Raw genomic sequence first — 18,247 nt, forward strand, 5'->3', positions numbered from 1 at the left:
AGCATTTTGAAGTGTTTGTAAGCATTAAATATGTGATCTTATGAATTGTTGAAACCACATTTATAATATATTATAATATGAATCTATTTATTGTTACACCTTTAAAAATATTATGAATTTAAATGACAATCATTTTTAAAAAGATATAATGTAACATACTTTATGAATGCATTTAGAATATATTATATTTTTCATTGTTTTTTACATTAAAATATCTGCACATCATAAAATAAAAAATAATCTAATAAAACATTTTGTAATCAATTAAAAGATAATATATTTTACATTAAATATTTTAGTGTTTTTGTAAGTTTTTTTTCACATAATATATTTATTGTATATATAAATACAAACACATACAGTAAAAAATAAAACATTCCCATGTATTCCAATATATATATATATATATATATATATATATATATATATATATATATATATATATATATATATATATATATTACTTATTTTTCTTAAATATATACCTGCATGTATGTATTTATATATACATAATAAATATACACAGTACATATATTACGTAAACAACAACTTATTTTGGTGTGTGTTTAACTGCAATTAATTGGTTGACACCACTAACACACACTACTATCTATCTATATAAACTATGCAAAAATCTACAAATAAACAATACTTTTATAATAGTAATTAAATAATTTATACAATTATTTTTTTACTATCATTTAACTATTTACTAATATTTTTGCATTAAATGCTGTTGTAATTGTTAAAAAACACCTTCACGTTATACAAAAAAGAGTTGTTTTTTTGCTAAATTCTGCACACATACAGGCCCGTTTATGACCTTCATAGACAACGATGCTGAACAATAGAGATGACAACACTGAACACATGTGCTGTGTGATTTTACACGACCTGCTCACCTGACAGCATTAATAAACACGGCTGAGCTCGCGGTTAACCACGTGTCTTGAATTTAAAGAGAAGGTCTGTGTTTTACATTACCACTGCTACACTGATGCAACACGACCCAGCCAATTAGTGCTCAGCGAAGGTTGAGTGGGCGGAGCCACCTGCATGATGTCACAGGGGTCTCAGAGACGCAGGAGAGGGGAGGGGCGGGGCAAAAGCCTGGGGAAAGTTGACCTCCGCCTCCTCTTCCTCCTCCTCAGAGAGATAGAGAGAGCAGAGGGGGAAGGGCGAGAGAGGAGGCTGTGATTCTCCAGCACAGTGACAGGAAAGCACACAGGCTCCAGGGCTGAGGAAGTGAGGGAAAAAGAGAGAGAAAGCGGGGGAGGGGCTGGGAGACTATTAATAGAGGCAGTTTTTCCTTTCTGCGAGTGTGTCTATGCGTCACAGATGAGGGGAGCGCGATGGACTGTGGCAGGTTTGTGTATTCTGTTCTTCGGTTTCACCCGGACTAATGTGCCGTTTGGCACCCGGTTTTTCTGCTGAAGCACGCTAAACGTGTGCCGTCAAAGATACAGCAGCGTCACCTTTCATCCTCAACACTGAGCTGAGCACAAACACCGCATTTGTACAACAAGAGGAAATCTGACATAACAGCTGCATCCAGCCATGTGCCATCCATCTATCTATCTATCTATCTATCTATCCATCTATTGTTCTATCGTTCTATAATTCTCTTTTTCAAACATTTATCTATCTAAACAGGAAATTTGACATAAAAGCTGCATCCATGCATGTGCCATCTATCTATCTATCTATCTATCTATCTATCTATCTATCTATCTATCTATCTATCTATCTATCTATCGTTCTATCTATCGTTCTATCTATCGTTCTGTCTGTCTGTGATGCACTGTAGCATCCATCCAAACAAATGTTCAATACAAATCCATCAAACCATAAAATCTCCCTGACGGCTCATTTGTCATAACATTTAACGAGGAGATTTGCTTTCAGCGCCAAATAATAATAGCGCTGCATCCATCTTATTTTCATGTTCCACACACAAAAAGCAGTTTCTTGTCATCTAGGCCTCATTCGTTGCATTTAAAGCCATAAGCAGAGAAGCATGCAGGTTGACTGCTGGGTGCAGCGAGCAGAAGCAAACCCTCCGCGGGCCATTTCATCCCACACATCCACGCGCTTGGATTTGATTGGAGAGTGTCATGTGACAGCGGCTGAAGCATTTCTGCTGCAGAGCTGCAGCCGCGTGTGCATGGAAACGTCTGAGCGCTAGGACCCAGCGGAGATGCAGACGGCACTACTGCATGAGTCAGGGCTGTTTTGTAACAAGGGAGAGACCAAGGGCCCTGCTCCCCAATGGCACTCACATACACACGCTCAGCTGAGACCCACGCCGAGAGAATATATCAATGAACGAGCACTGGCTTTAGCACACAAGCTCACAATTATACCCAATCTGTGAACCTCACGACCAAGAAAACACAGTAATGTCCCAGTAATCAGATCATTTAGCAAAAAGCTAACATAAAACGAATGTGGTTTAAGATCAGCAACACCTGCTTGCATGCATGAGCAGAGCAGTTAAAACTACCTAAACCAAAATGTCTGTGACTATTACATAATGTTTTTTGGACACGATATTCAAGGACTCCATCCATGCAAAAGGACTACTAGAATATTGTATCACAGAACACAAGGAGACAGAACAAGCCACGGAAGCACACTGTGCTGTTCAGCATGTCTATTGTCAGTTAATTATAGCTCAAACTGCGTCAATGCTGCTTCGGGTTCGACCAGGATGGAGAATTCTGTGTCCTTGCTGGATGGACTGACAGATGGTGAAATGGGCACAAGATGACAGTGGAAACTGGCCTTAAGATATATTTTGTTTATATGTTACAGAAAGCTGTTTTTTCCGTGAACATTGCACAGAGATCTGATGCATTTCTGCTGAAAAAAAAAAAAAAAACTAAACAATCTACATCAACCTAATTTGGCTGGCTGGACTTAACTGTTTTTCCTGCTTGGCCAGACTGATTTTACAAGGGTTTTAGGCACTTTTTAGACCAGATGAGACCAGCAAACCAGCTTTAGCTGGTTTAAGATGTTGCAAAAGATCTAATCATGTGAATATTAGTGGTATTACTGGTTATACAAAAATGAAAAAATACATTATTTACTCCATTCTTGCAGAGCTTTCTGTCTTCTATGCAACACAAAAGAAGATCTTAGGCAGAATATCTGAGGTTCTGTATTCCATAATGCATTTCCAAAAATACAGATACTGCCAAGCTCAAAAAAGGCCTATGAAATATTATCAACAAGTAAAATAATGGACATTATGCCTTTAACAAATCATTACGTTTTGCATTTCGTAAAAATATAATCATACTGGGAGGAAAACTTGTTCATTTTGAGTAAACTAATCATTTATCATGCAGTTTCATTACATTTATTTGCAATGCATCTAATTTTTCAACCCTATACGTCTTTCCAAAAATCTCCCTCTCTCTCTCTCTCTATCATTCTATCATTCCATCATTCCATCTATTGTTCTATCGTTCTATAATTCTATCGTTCAAATTTTTATTTATCTATCTAAAGAGGAAATCTGACATAACAGCTGCAACCATCCACGCGCCATCTATCTATCTATTGTTCTATCGTTCAAACACCTATCTATCTATCTATCTATCTATCTATCTATCTATCTATCTGTAACTCTTTAACAAAGTTTTTTTTAAACTTCTTAAAGGGAAAAAATGTATAAGAAAACCACATCCAGATACAATGGCAGTAAAAAGTCACAGAAACCACTAATAAGCTGTGGTCAACTTACCCAGCATCCCTTTGTTGGGCTCCGACAAACACATGTCTTTCTCAGCACTGGGCAGTACGAAGCCCACCACGAAGATCTCCACGCCGTCAGCCATGAGAGCCAGACCCAGCACAAAGTACAGGGTCCACTGGAAGCGGCCGTGGCCACACTCCTGGAGGATGGTCTCGTACTGCTGGGCCAGCTCCTCCTGGTCCTTCCTCCTCTCCCCTTCATACTGCGTCATGTCGCGGAACTGAGTCTGTCCCACTCCGCCCACCGGTCTGTCGGCCTTCTCAACGGAGTCATTTCTGGGGATACCCTGGTACTCGCCCTCGTAGATCTCATCGTCCTCATCGTGGCCCTCTGTGGAGTCGCTGTGAGCCCCTTCGTCGTCGTTGGCCCTGCTGTTGCTGCGGTAGTAGCTGCCGTCCTGGGCCTGCACGGGGTAATCGTCATCGTCGTCTTCCTCTTCGAAGCGGGTGTAAGAGCGTTTGCTGTACTCGTCGCTCACCCTGTCCATGTGGCGGCCCACTTTTTTACCTGCTTGCCTTTTGACCTCTTTGGCAATGTCCTTAGCACCTTTAATGAAGGCCGAACGGTCTCTGTAACCCTCCTCCATGGTTCAAAGTTGTCCGCTGATGTAAAGAGTGCTGGAACTGGATGTCAGGAGCTGCCTGTTAGCATGTAGTAGAGTGAAGCCGGGCTGAAGAAGTTCAGGACCTTGGACAGCAGCTGCTACGGCAAAGAGCTCTACACTGAAAATATACAAAAACATACGCTGTTATTCAAGACTTTTGCTCACATCAACGTACATTTAAATCAAATGTCACATAAGGTGCCCTGTTTAACAAAATAAAATAAAACCAAATAAAATATTTGTATTAATTTATAGAAAAAATATTTTAAAAAGTTAAAAAAAAATCAATAAAGTATTTTGCATAATGCTTATAATTAGGCCTACAGAAATAATTGATTTTCTAATCGCAATTACAATTACTGGATGCCACAATTATGTAATCGTTTAAAGTTGCAATTGATCATTCAAAGCCCACTTATGTTATTCTGTGTGCTGAAGATGTATTTTTTCTTAATGATTTTTCCATTGTTTTAATTTTAATGTAATATTATAATACCAATCATAGTTTTGTTTTGTTTTTCTTTTATAAACCAATGTAGAACTTACATTTCAGGCTTAATACTATAGAAAAGCCAAAAAAAATTTTATTGTTGCTTTAAACAATGGTATAAATGAATTGTGATAATCATAATTATTAATTGTCATTACATTTTTAAGGGAATAATCGACAATTCAGATTTTTTTTCACATAAACGTTCAGCCCTACTTTTAATAGTTTATCTGCGCAAGCACATATCAATAAATTAAAAAAATTGCCGCATTACAATAACAATTTTTTGGGGCTCAACTGTTGTGCAAAAAAAATGCCATAATGCAACTCTTTATGAAAATGCAAAAGGCCAAAATAAAATTCTTCAACAACAACAAAAACTAAACAAAATAAAAACAAGATTAGCTCCTTTAGGGTCAGCTCAGAAAGATGACCTTGTTTCTTTTATTCTGGCTAACAGCAACCATCTATACCAGCTTAGATCTGCTCAAGACATATAAAACCAGCTAAAAGCTTGGCTTTCAAGTGGTGGCATTACCTGAATAAACTTGCCTATGATTAATCAGCTTTGTGATAATAGCAAAATAGAATTAAACACATAGAATTTAAGTAAGAGCGCAGTTACAAATGACTACATGGATAACGCTGACTGCATGTGAATAGGTAGAGCAACAGCTCGCGGTGACCTTGTTTCGCCCAGTTTACATTCAGGAGGAAAACACTTTAAGGAACCAATTGAGCCTCCCTGAAAAAGGGCGATTAAATTGTTCCCGAGGGAAATTCATAAAACCATCAGTCTGTGTTGCCTCGTACAATCTGTTGAAATTGGTCTGGATCCAGTTATTGCATTAATAATCTAATATACATAATTGAGCCACATTAATAATATCTCAGGGGTACTTAGGAGCTCTACAGCGCTGATAAAGATCTGTGCAGAAATCCTTCACTGAACAAACCTGAAAGGGATGAGATTTAAAGTTATGAAACAAAAAACAGAGGTTATGACGGTACGTCTTGGTTGCTTTCTGTGGAGACAGAATATCCAGTGTAACATGATTTTTAATCAAATAACACCTATGAGCTGGTTCTCTTGAACTAAGAAGAATAAGTGAGATTACATAAATAAATAAATAAAACTTTTGTCTCACATATAATATAATATAGAACATATATCTATGTAAAAATGTAAGAAATAAATATACATGCATTTTTCCATGCAAATACACCTTATATAATATCCTTTTATCTATCCATCCATCCATTACCTATTAAAAGAAAAAAATGTAAAAAAAAAACTGTTACAATAAAATAAAATAATAACCTATCTATCTATCTATCTATCTATCTATCTATCTATCTATCTATCTATCTATCTATCTATCTATCTATCTATCTATCTATCTCTGTATTTTGGAACATTAAGAATATTTAATATTGTTGTAATAAATTATCAGTTTTGATAATATAATGTAATATAATACACATAATTATAAACTATGGATCAAATAAATGAATAATATAAATAAAATACAACATAAAAATACATAAATGTACACCTTTTGATATATGTACAGATCCATATATATATATATATATATATATATATATATATATATATATATATATATATATATATATATATATATATATACACACATATTCTCGTCTAATTTGCCTTTTTCTGTTCTCTCTTGTGTATTCCTCTCTGAATAGAGCTCATCATCCGGCCGGCCCGTGTCTGTGGAGATAATGAGCCGGCCAGACATCGGGCCTTCTCAGTGAATCTGGGATATCTGTCAGCACTGCTCTTCTCAACACCTCGGCCCAAGTCCTATTACGTTATCGCGTTACCGATAAGTGAATACACGGAAACAGACCAGTCATGTGGATTGTAGAGCCAATAAAACAAATTGACGTGCTTCTCTCGTTACTCCAAGTAAACACTGCAACGATCGTAAAGCTATAAAGGTGAATCTGGGACGCTATGAGCTCATCAGTAGATGAGATCGGTCCAAGGGAGAAATGGCCCAGTTGGCGTCAGCAGGCATGAATCTGCCTTATGCTGTCCTCCGTGTTTGTTTGATTTTCACCCGTACAATCCCTGCATGTGCTCTCCGCATGTGCACGCGTCTGCCAATCCAGGCCTGCGCTGCCATTGTGAAAAGCATTTTTAATATCGATTGATTTCGGGGCTGATTAGACAGCGTTTGTTATAGAAAAATCCATGCAAGTGGGTTCTGATGAGTTTCTAATCGATACAGCGCTGACACATGATGAAAATAAATCATTAGCACTGCAGCCATGTTCAGGGGAACTAAAATTTATTCAAAATACACAAACAAGAACTTACTCATCATATACGCTTCTGTGCATATTTTTTTTATGGTTTATTCGTATCACTTCATTCATTATATATTTGTATATTTTATCCATGAAAATCTGTAGGTTGCACAAAACACCGGACCCCATTCGAAATATTTTTCCGTCTTGATCTATCACTTTGGTAAATATTTTATTTACAGTACAGTTCATCCATTTTCTTAATAACAAGACAAAACAAATACTGACAATAAAAACAATAACAAAACAAAACAAAATAAATGTTGCTTTGGTAACTAACTGAAATATGTTTAGGTTGAAGCTCTGAATGTATTAAATATAAGTAAATAAGACTAAAATAATAAATAAATAATAATAATAAATAATTAAAATGCAACAAAAATAAAACTTAATGTCCAAAAATTTACTTAATAGGTAAATATAAAAATTAAAGTAAAAATATAGCAAAATTACATAAAAATAAAATAATAATAAAACAATTAATAAATGCTTATGCTAACAAAAACTAGTAGTATATAAACAATCCTAAAATAACGCTGTCGTTTACTGAATATAATTTTAAGTGGAAAAAAATAGTGATTTTTTCACACAATGAAAGCACCACTAAATCAACTTTTTTGAGTTTCAACACAACAGCTATTTCAAGTCTTCTGAAACCATGAGATAGCTTTAGATGACAGACAGACTGAAATTATATGCTGATTCTCCTCTCCGCCATAAAACCGTCAAAGAGATTTGAGAGCTATAAATGGACAAGAGACAAGACTTCAAACTTCAGTCTGAACCTCACACAAATCCATCCTACATTCAATGTCCAATACATTCAGGTGGGTAAACTGTGTCTCAATGACATTCAATGTCAAACCATTAAACATGTAAATAAGCTGTGTAACCGCACAGGCAGTTCCCGAGCACGTCTCATCTCTATTGATGTCTGCAGACGGGGAAGCAGCAGTGGTGTGTGTGAGATGGCTCAGCTGGGAACTCTTGGTGGATCGCTTGTGTTTCAATTAGACTGGTACAAGAACAAATGTCAGCGCTACAGAACAGGACCTAAAAGCTCTGTGAAGCAAAGCCTAGCCCAGAGCTGTCAAATCTACTCGCTGATACACTGCCCTAATGCAATATGAGATTACAGGCCTTTTAGATGTGATTTAGGACTGCGGTAGATCAAAACCGGAGTAAAACAGACAAGGAAGACAGTGCCCATCTTAAACATGGTAATAAATTAGATTTCCTCTAGATCTGTTACGAACCAAGAGACACAACACAATGCAAAAATGTTTCTCTTATTTATTTTATAGCATTTGCACGTCGCCGCTCTTTTGTTGATTTTGATTGCTTCCATTCCAAGTCGCTTTAGTCATCTGCTAAATGACTAATATACTAATATATATGTATTTATACATACACATTACAGAAGCTTGTTTCTGCATAAAGAATAAATAAAAAGATCTCAATTTTTTTTTCTTTAACTTTTCTTTATTTTTAGTTTATCCCAGACTTTTAGCTCAAATTTGCAATCCAGTTCTGAGTAAAAAAAAAAAGATTGCTCACATTTCTTATGTTTTCTTACAATTGCATAACACGCAATTCTGAGAGAAATGTCAGATTTGCAAGCTATCAAATGTATTATTTGGTGGCAGAATAATTTAATTTCTTTCCAGTTATTTAGGATTATTATTTAACTTTCCAGCTATTTAGGAATAGGATGCACAATTATTAAGCAGCATGGCGGTTTTTAATGTTTATTATAATAATAATTTTTTTTTGAACAGCAAATCAGCATTTTAGAATGGTTTCTAAAGGATCTTGTGGCAGTAATGATGCTGAAAATTCAGCTCTACATCACAGGAAAAATAAACATTTTATTATAAATTTAAATGCAAGACACTTATTTTAAATAACAATAATATTTCACAATATTGATTTTTTTGCATTTTGAATCAAATAAATGCTACATTGGTTAGCAAGAAAACATCTTATGAAAAATAAAAAAAAATATATTAAATACATTTATAAAATGTATTAAATACATTTACAAATGTACTTTGAAACGTAGATAATGTCTTAACTAATTTCTTGAGAGGTTGCGACGTATCGGTGAAAGATCTCGCATCTTCCTCATCTTTATTCTTAACGTCTCTTTAGGATCAAGCTGATTGTGAATTAACTCTGATATGAGGGGTGGGCAATGGTTCGCCTCTTGTTCACCAATGATGAAAGACCCAATTATGTAATTCAGTTTTTGAAGCCGAGTCGACGCCAGCGGGAGTGTAGATCATCATTCAACCAGAGACGACAGCAAAGCAGCGCATCAGCTCGAGTGTGAGGACACACACGGGACCGCTCCGGAGAATCTCAGGGTTTGCAGAAATAAACAACCTCTGACAGTCCTGAGGGGATCATTTCTGTTCTGGAGTACATTTTCATGCACCGCTTATATATATATATATATATATATATATATATATATATATATATATATATATATATATATATATATATATATATATATATATATATATATATATATATATATATGTATATATATATATATATATATATATATATATATATATAACACTTTGAAAGTATTATGAAAAACAAAACAGAATGACTTTATTGTGTTCCACAGAAGAAATTCATAAATAATATCATAAATTCATAACGTTTAGAGCAACATGATTTGCAAGATATAATTCTGAAAAGAAAAGTTATGAAAAATTATGCGCAACAAATGAGCCTTTTCAATAAAATAGCGTTTACATTTTATAATTTCAATGTATAATACAATTTATTACAACTGCGTTTACATAATAAGAATAATATCAATAATAATAATAATTATTATTATTATTTTAATTATTATTATTCAGTTTTATTAAGTAATTTGACTCCTTTTATTTTGATTGATTTGATTGTTCTATCACTAAAAAAAATTATCAATGGGCTGTTCCAGTGTGTTTCTTCATTAATTTCTGTAAATAAAACATTTAAAATAAATATCCCGCTTTGTACAATCCTGTTAGTTAAACTGCATAAAAGCAAGTTTACAAATTCTGGTTTCAGATTACAAATATATTAAGTTAAGTTAATAAACCTAGATTATATTCTGCACTATTTATATAGTGATTTCCGGTTTCTTCGAGGGAGCTCTAGCTCTGTTGATCACTATACAGTCCTGGCTAATCTGTATGCCTGGGAAACACCACCAGGGATTATAAAGTCATCTTGTTTGGGTGTGTTTTTCTGCTGATCTGATATCGTGTTACAATAATTCCATCAAACGGCTAATGTCAATGAAAATCCCTCGCACAGATGTTTAGGATCAGAGCGCTGATGGTTTGCTGGGGAACATCAGATGGCTTGACATTCACCGAGAGAAACAGGGTTTGTCAACCCGGCGTGAAATTTATCTTTCTTTACCAAAAACATGCAAATAAATAGTCACATTAAGGATCATCTGCACCCACGACTACATTAATCACAACCCGTAAATCATCAACCCACGGCATGTTCATCTCGGCAAAATACACAGGCAGATGCCCGTTTAGCATTTAGAGGAAGTGATTATGTTGCTGAATTCTGAAGCAGCATCTCATGCATCTTTCACAGTGAATTCAATCCCACGATGCCCTACGAAGAGCATAGCAAAACATCCAATGTAGCAAATTATTGATTATAAATATGACCCAATAGCTAAAATAGACCAATAAAAAAAAACACACTGATATAATAGTTACGTGTGCTGTGTATTTTTATGCACAATTTCTTCACTGGCATCCACGAAGAACCTTAAATATCCATGCGACCTATCCGAGGTTCTTTAGAATAGAAAAATGTTCTTCGGTTTGTTCAAAATAAAAAAGAGACTCTTTGAAGAACTTCTTTGTGGAACCCAATATTGTTCAGCTCTTTTGGAACTTTTTGTAGCCTAGCAACAGAATCCTACTAAACTCAGCTGTTGAGATGAGACTAACCACTCCTATCTCTACCACACAGTCCTTGTTCTAAAGAAGGACATTTAGCCACCATGTGTTGCTTTGAAGGGTCACTTTGGCAGGGCCAGTTAAATGCCAGCGGTCGAAGGTTGGCAACGAGCGAAGAGACCTGCTCGGCAACAGTGACCTACAGAGAGAGAGGAGGAGCCAGAGCCTCTTCATGACTAATGACAACAATACAAACACACACAAAAAAACACTTACACCTGTGACTGTTTAACTGAGATCATTAGTTATTAGAGAATCTTTCAATGGATCCACTATAGTGAATGGGTGCCGTCAGCGACATCGCAACAATCCACAAGCAATCAACATTGTTCCAGTTCATCAATTAACATCCAGTCAAGTAAAAAGCTGCATATTTGTGAGAAAGAAATCCATAATTTTGAATAAAAAAAAAATGCTGCTTCAGGGTAAAAAAGCTCATAATATTGCTTTCATGGTGAAAAAAAAGTTGTTTTATTTAAATCAGGAGAGATATATGCAAAGATCAAACACTGCAAGCGAATACAAAAGCCATTCATTCAACCATTTTCATTGGAGGAAAAGTTCTTATGGATATGTACTCGTATTTGGGCAGAAGCAATGGTTAGAAACCTTAATGGTGGATTTGTTTCTTACAAACATGCATGTTTTTTGGTTTTAAGATATTTATTGATGGATTATTGTGATTTTTTTATCAGCTGTTTTGACTCTGACGGCACCCATTCACTTGCAACTGAGCAAGTGATGTATTGCTTCATTTCTCCAAATCCGTTCTGATGAAGCAACAAACTCTTCTACATTTTTGATGGAAATAATCCATAAACGGTCTTTAAAAAGTTAACAGTCACAACATTGGGGTGTAATTAATATCGTACTTGAAAAACTACTTAAAAAACATAAAAGTCACACGTTAGTATCCAAGGAAAATGATTTGATTCCTTATTTTATGAAAGCGAGGCAAACAATTACAAACATAAAGATATGGGAAGAGAACAAGCACAATGCTAATAAGAATAATCAAATACTCAAACAAATGCATACATTACTATTCTTACAGTATCAATGCTATTAACGTTCACGTATACGTATTGTTAGTCATTTGAAGTCTGTAATTTATATACAAGGGGTTATAAATCCTATGTCATCTCATACAATAACCCTATTAATACACTTAACGCAATAATTAATTATTCATTTAAATAATTTGAAAAGCAATTTCAGCTTTAATAGTGTGCCCTTCAGGAACAATACATGCTGAGTCACTCGTCTTACGGGGGTATTAAAGCCGTTTTCCACATTGTGAATGTTTATCTGAACTAAATTTTAAATAAAGCCATCCATCATTCACCTGACAGATGGGATATGTTTATGGTGGTCACATACACACACAGCCCAGGGGCTTTCCACAGGACAAACGTGTATACCACCATAACAGCGACTACAATGACAGGCAGCAGTAAGCCAGATACAAACGAGTGAATTCATCTCAACCAAACCTGCTGTTCAGAACACGTTCAGGGCATAAATTAATCAACGATGTAAGTTTGAGGAGAGACCGTCTTATTCAACCAGTGGAAAATAAGGGGAGTTTTTGGAATTGAGCATTATTCATGCAATTTTATTAGTTTGTAATGGCAAAGAAATGCACATTTCAACTTTTTAGCACCACTTTTAAGGTTCTCGTGACAATTAACAATGTCAGCTTGGGGTCAGTGAGGCTTTTGTTCAATTCAGGATGCATGAAATTGATCAAAAGTGACAATAAAGGCATTTTTACTCTAACAAAGGATTTTTATTTAAAATAGCTGCTACTATTTGAAACATATCAGTATATCGGTATATTAAAACGGTTTGTGAAGAAAAATGTGACTACTGCTGAAAATTCAGCTTTGCCGTAACAATATATTCAATTAAACAGTTCATTTAAATTCCACAATGTTATTATTTTTTACTGTTTTTCTGATCAAATAATGGCAGCAGGTGAGCATAAGAGACAACATAATGTTTTTTTCATTAATTATTAAATATATAATTTCACAGACTAATGATAAACAACTATATTTAACAATTAAACACCATATATTAGTTATATGCCTCTTCAATAATACATTATCTCTTTATTAGTTTGAGGTCTAACAACAAAATATTTTTCTGGCATGTGCTTAGGAAGGTAAAGCATCGCAAAAACAAGGCCAAAGCTCAATGCGTCTGGTGTATATCAACACACGAGAGTGACAGCAGGAGCCTGGAGTTAATGGATCCGGGAGCGAGTGCGGTGGAACAGAGGGAGGAGAGGAGGAGGTTAGCGGATGGTTAGAAGCATCTAGACAGCGGTCTCTCAGGAAAGGACTGAGCCGCTGTGAGTCACGTTAGCCCTGGAACAAATCTCTCAGTGCGCTGCTGTCACCATGGCCACAGTCACTCCTGCCCTCTGCTACATCAGCACCACCAGCATCCTCTGCCCTGCCTCCATTTTAGCCCAAAATATTCCAGCGCAAACAGGACTGAGCCACACTTAAGACGGGTGTTGTCAATGCAACGCTTCATCAATGTCATACTGCTGCCATGGCGCGAATGTTAATTGTTAAAAATAATAATAATTCCCACTGAAAAGCGAAAAAGATGGAAAAACATGGACCCGATTTGCTTTCTGATATAATCGTGCATGATTCATTATAGCACAAATCATTCCACCGAAACGACAGCATTTGATCATTCCTTTTTTATTTTCACAGTATAAAATATTTGAAAATCATAAACAATACGAATACGTATATTTAGTTTCCGACTATTCCTGGTCTTACTGTCAAAGACAAAGATTGCTGTTTTATTGCTGCAAACCGTCTCGTCTAATTCAACGAATTTCTTATTATTAGCGAAAACTGTTTTAAAGAACTGCGCCAGAAAATTTAATGCCATCCAAATGTAAAAAAGTCCTCCTCTTTTGAGACAAACGCCCTTTTTTTCCGCATAATGATAACAGACAGCTGAACGTCTTTCGATCGCTTTTCACGATTCACTCAATTCAAAGCTGATAAAAACCAAGCTTCACTCCATTTCGTCTTGTTAAATATCCTGCGTCACCAGCCAATACACGGAAAATGGGTTACAAATGGCTTTAACCGACTTACATAACAGCGGGACGCGCAACTCAACAGGTTTAAATGACAAAAGAACAGTCGTGGCACATTCTGGCGTGGCGTAGCCTATATAGTGAAGTCCAGGGGAAATGAGAGGTCCCTCTATAAGAGCTCATATTTTACCGCAGGGATTATTGGGTGAGAGATTAGCGTATGATTCAGTTACATGCGGACTCATGCAGTATAAACCCAAGCACACTGCAGTTCCAAAGAAACTTCTCAGCCTCCATTTGCATCAATGCGAAACCCGAGGATGTTCGGATATCATTTTGAAACAAAAATATACAGGACGTGATGGCATTGTCGTTTGCTACACTTCAAAGAGGTCCGTGGCCTTTATCAGTCTCCCTCTCTGAACACATGCCGGGAGAGTAATGTATAGATTTTTGTTCAAACACAAGCGAACAGGAATCATTTTTATACATGGCTCTTACTCGGCGTGAAGAGACACGTCTTTGGAGAGCCCGCTTCAATTCGGCTGGATTCTGGAAATCTGCAATGCCTTTGATTTCCCTCTGAACATTTTCTCAGGCTTTGACCTGGCTCGCTGCTGTTCTGCAAGATTATTTTGAACTTTTGTTCAAGCGAATTCACAGAAGACTGACGGATGGAAAGTGGGTATTCAAAGACTGTAAACTACTCACCAATTATACTGAGAAACATTCCCAAGAAAACATTTCATTCGTAACCTTTGTAATTAGAGAAAGGGGGAATTGTGCTTTTAATAAATTGGCAGTTTTTTTTTATATTAGAGGTCAGCGCAGCACCTGGAGACGTGGAAGTGTTACATCAAACGAAAAATGTTCACCCAAAAATTAAACGATGCTGAAAATGTACTCAGCCTCGGGCCGTACAAGATATAGATGGGTTTGTTTCTTCACTGAAAATGATTTAGAGAAATTTAATAAACCCAAAATGACATTTATTTTTTTTTCCAAAGCGTGGCTTCCAGCTAAAATGTGAATCCATTATTCATAATATTTCTTGTAGTGAAAAATTTGTGTCACTTGTGAGAAAAAATGTGCAAAGATCAAGAACTGTTGACAAGCCAACAGTGGATTTTGAGGTGAGAAAACATCAGGGGATGGACTTTAATACAGCATGAAGCTTTAATATGAATTATGGACTAAAAGGGGCAGTTTAAGATTAATAACCATTAATAACATATTTGTTCCTTAAAATGCATAGTTTTGCTGCACAAGATTTTAACTGACAAATTGGAGTGGTGTGGATTGCTTATGGATTATCGTGATGTTTTAACCAGCTGTTTGGACTCTCCTTCTGACGGCACCCATTCTCTGCAATGCTATTTATTTTTTTCCCAAATCTGTTCTGATGAAGAAACTAACTTATCTAAAGATTCATCTAAGGGTAAGGACATTTCCAGCAAATTCTAAACTTTTGGGTAACTCTTCCTTAAATTGCAATATTCAATAATACACACACACACACAATATATACACATATATATATATATATATATATATATATATATATATATATACACACACACACACACACACACATTTATATATGTTATCCAAATGTGCCATGGGCATGGAAATGTACTGCACCAAACCCAAGTGATAATCCTATTCCAGATCCCTGAATGAGTTCTGAACGACGGCCCAGTCAGATAACACATCAGCACCTGCACAGATCAATGATAAACACTCCTGCCGCTAAACCCTGTTTCTGACCCTGTTCTCTCTCTTCCTCCTTTGCCACATCACTCCTCTGAGGATTCCTCTCAAGGTTACTCTGAAAAGAGCACTGCAGCGCACAGTGATTGAGGAACAACTGCAATCCTGAGCAGCACCACCACTGACGGAGACACCAGAAGCTGCGTGCCGCGAACAGCCAGCGAATCGATTCGCATTAGGAGAAGCTGTCCTGGGTTTGGACGCTTTCAAACAGATCAAAGTTGGGATCCAGATGCACGTAAACGCAGCAGCTCATCCTGTGTCATTGCACATCCAACTTCCAGATATCTGTGTATCGCATTTTGCTCTGCAATACCAAAATAAAGCTGCACACTACTATCAAATATACAGCTAACGTATATCTCTACATGTGAGATACTATCAGGTAAGAAAACTATTATCAATCCAAAAATGCATGCGCTTATGCACGCATATACAGCAATACTACCAACACTGAAGTCTACTATAAACACTGTAACACCATTGGACATCTCTGCAGGCTACTAACAACATAAAGCTTTGCATACTCCATCAAAACCCACGGATATCTAGCTCTGCACAAATAAAGACCACAATTATCGCTATTTGCATGCGCTCAACAGCAATGGTCGGTCATTTCCAGCTCAGAAACGTTATTTCACCGAAAAGGCAGGGGTGATTCACACATAGGGCACCGCTGTGAATTCAGTCAAACCAAATGACACTTGATGTCGTGACGAGACCGAATGCAATCAGCAACGGAATAAATCACCGAGGAGATTCACACGCGCTCACGCGCGCGCACATGGAGCAGGTTTCCATTCTTCATGTCTGCTGCAAGGTCATTTTGATGCTTCAAGATATAACGCGGTGCAAATCTCATTTTAATGTACGCTTCTCGCTGCTTCATCGGTTCTGCCAAATACGGAACCTAATACCAGCCCAAAATCATCCAGCGAGGAACATGGAAAGCCCAATCAGTCTTATTCTGATGGATATATTAGGTGAAGGGGCGAGGCTTAAGGTGCCGTATGTCTCTATGGGAATATGGCTTTTATCAATTACTCTTTTAATCTATCCTTTAACCCATGGCAAATAAAGACGCAGGAAACGACAAGTAACGCGCTCCGTCGTTCTGGGCACAAAATGCAGCGCATTTCAAGGAAAAAAAAATATCTGCTCGCCGAAAAAACGAATTTTAATATCTTGAGATGATGCATAAGCCGTGTTAAATGACAAAAGGTTGCCTTAAAATGATTTTATAGCATTGTTATAGGTGTTATAATTAGAAAGATGTATTTTTATACATTTTTAGATTACGTTTGCATCCATCATTGATGAGCGCACATTATTTTCCAAATGAATGAATCCGATGTATCACATGCAAAATAAGAAAATTTAGCATTTGGCGATAAAAACGCTCACTCAAACATAAATGTGGCACATTAAAAACGCGCAAGAGCGTCTTAAATCGCATTCACGTCTATGCACGCCAATTATAAATGAGCTCCTGAACTCTAATCAATTAGCAAGAAACGTCACTTACCAGCGCGATTTGGTTATTATTTTTCCAAACGCTGTCAGGAATAGTTGTATATAAGATACGGTGATTTTTTTTAGTCGTGATGATGAGGAGGGCTGTGTGACATTGCCTGTATCTTCACCCTGTAACGAAGGCGCGTGTGACGTGTAACGGGGTGCAACCCTTACTACACAGGCAAAATTAACGATTCCTACTATGGCCAGCGCTTGACTCATTAATATTAATCGGCACGCTGACGTTGCATGGTAACCTTCCTAGAGCGTCCAGTTACGTAATCTAGTTAGTATTTCCAGCCGTGCCCTCTCCGTACTAGAATCCGTTGATAGGCCAGCCGAGTCACAAATTTCCGCTTTTCAGCCAAACGGAGGGGCGAACGTCACGCTGCGTCATTAATATTCATGACGCCTCCATCCGACGTTCTTTACGAACGTCTGCCTCTCAGCCAATCGTTTGGGTTTCCTGAGCGAACGTGACGTTACGTAATTAATATTCATAAGATAAGCCGCGGCCATAGTAGGATTCGCTAACTCGCGTCCCTTATCTCGAGCGCATCGCTCTCCGACGTGCAAGTGATCCGAAATTAATAGGCTATCAGAATCGCCAGTGCTTTAACCGTAACTCTTTTTTAATATGATCAAACGACACTACACGTTTAATTCGAGCCGCTCACGAAAGGGTTTTCGGAAATGTGCGTTT

General features: G+C 36.7%; 1 protein-coding gene across 1 annotated transcript in view; it reads right to left on the reverse strand.

Annotated features, from left to right (window-relative positions):
* Positions 1-17,707, reverse strand: part of sv2a (synaptic vesicle glycoprotein 2A) — a 31,904-nt gene extending 14,197 nt beyond the window's left edge. The window contains exons 1-2 of the mRNA XM_043261722.1: positions 17,555-17,707; positions 3,752-4,485 (exon numbers count right to left, since the gene is read on the reverse strand). Coding sequence (XP_043117657.1) covers positions 3,752-4,349 — 598 coding nt within the window. The 5' untranslated portion in view covers positions 4,350-4,485; positions 17,555-17,707. The remainder of the gene's footprint in view (positions 1-3,751; positions 4,486-17,554) is intronic.
* Positions 17,708-18,247: the final 540 nt, after the last annotated feature.

The sequence above is a fragment of the Puntigrus tetrazona genome, chromosome 16 (genome assembly GCF_018831695.1).
Source record: "Puntigrus tetrazona isolate hp1 chromosome 16, ASM1883169v1, whole genome shotgun sequence".
Taxonomy (NCBI): domain Eukaryota; kingdom Metazoa; phylum Chordata; class Actinopteri; order Cypriniformes; family Cyprinidae; genus Puntigrus; species Puntigrus tetrazona.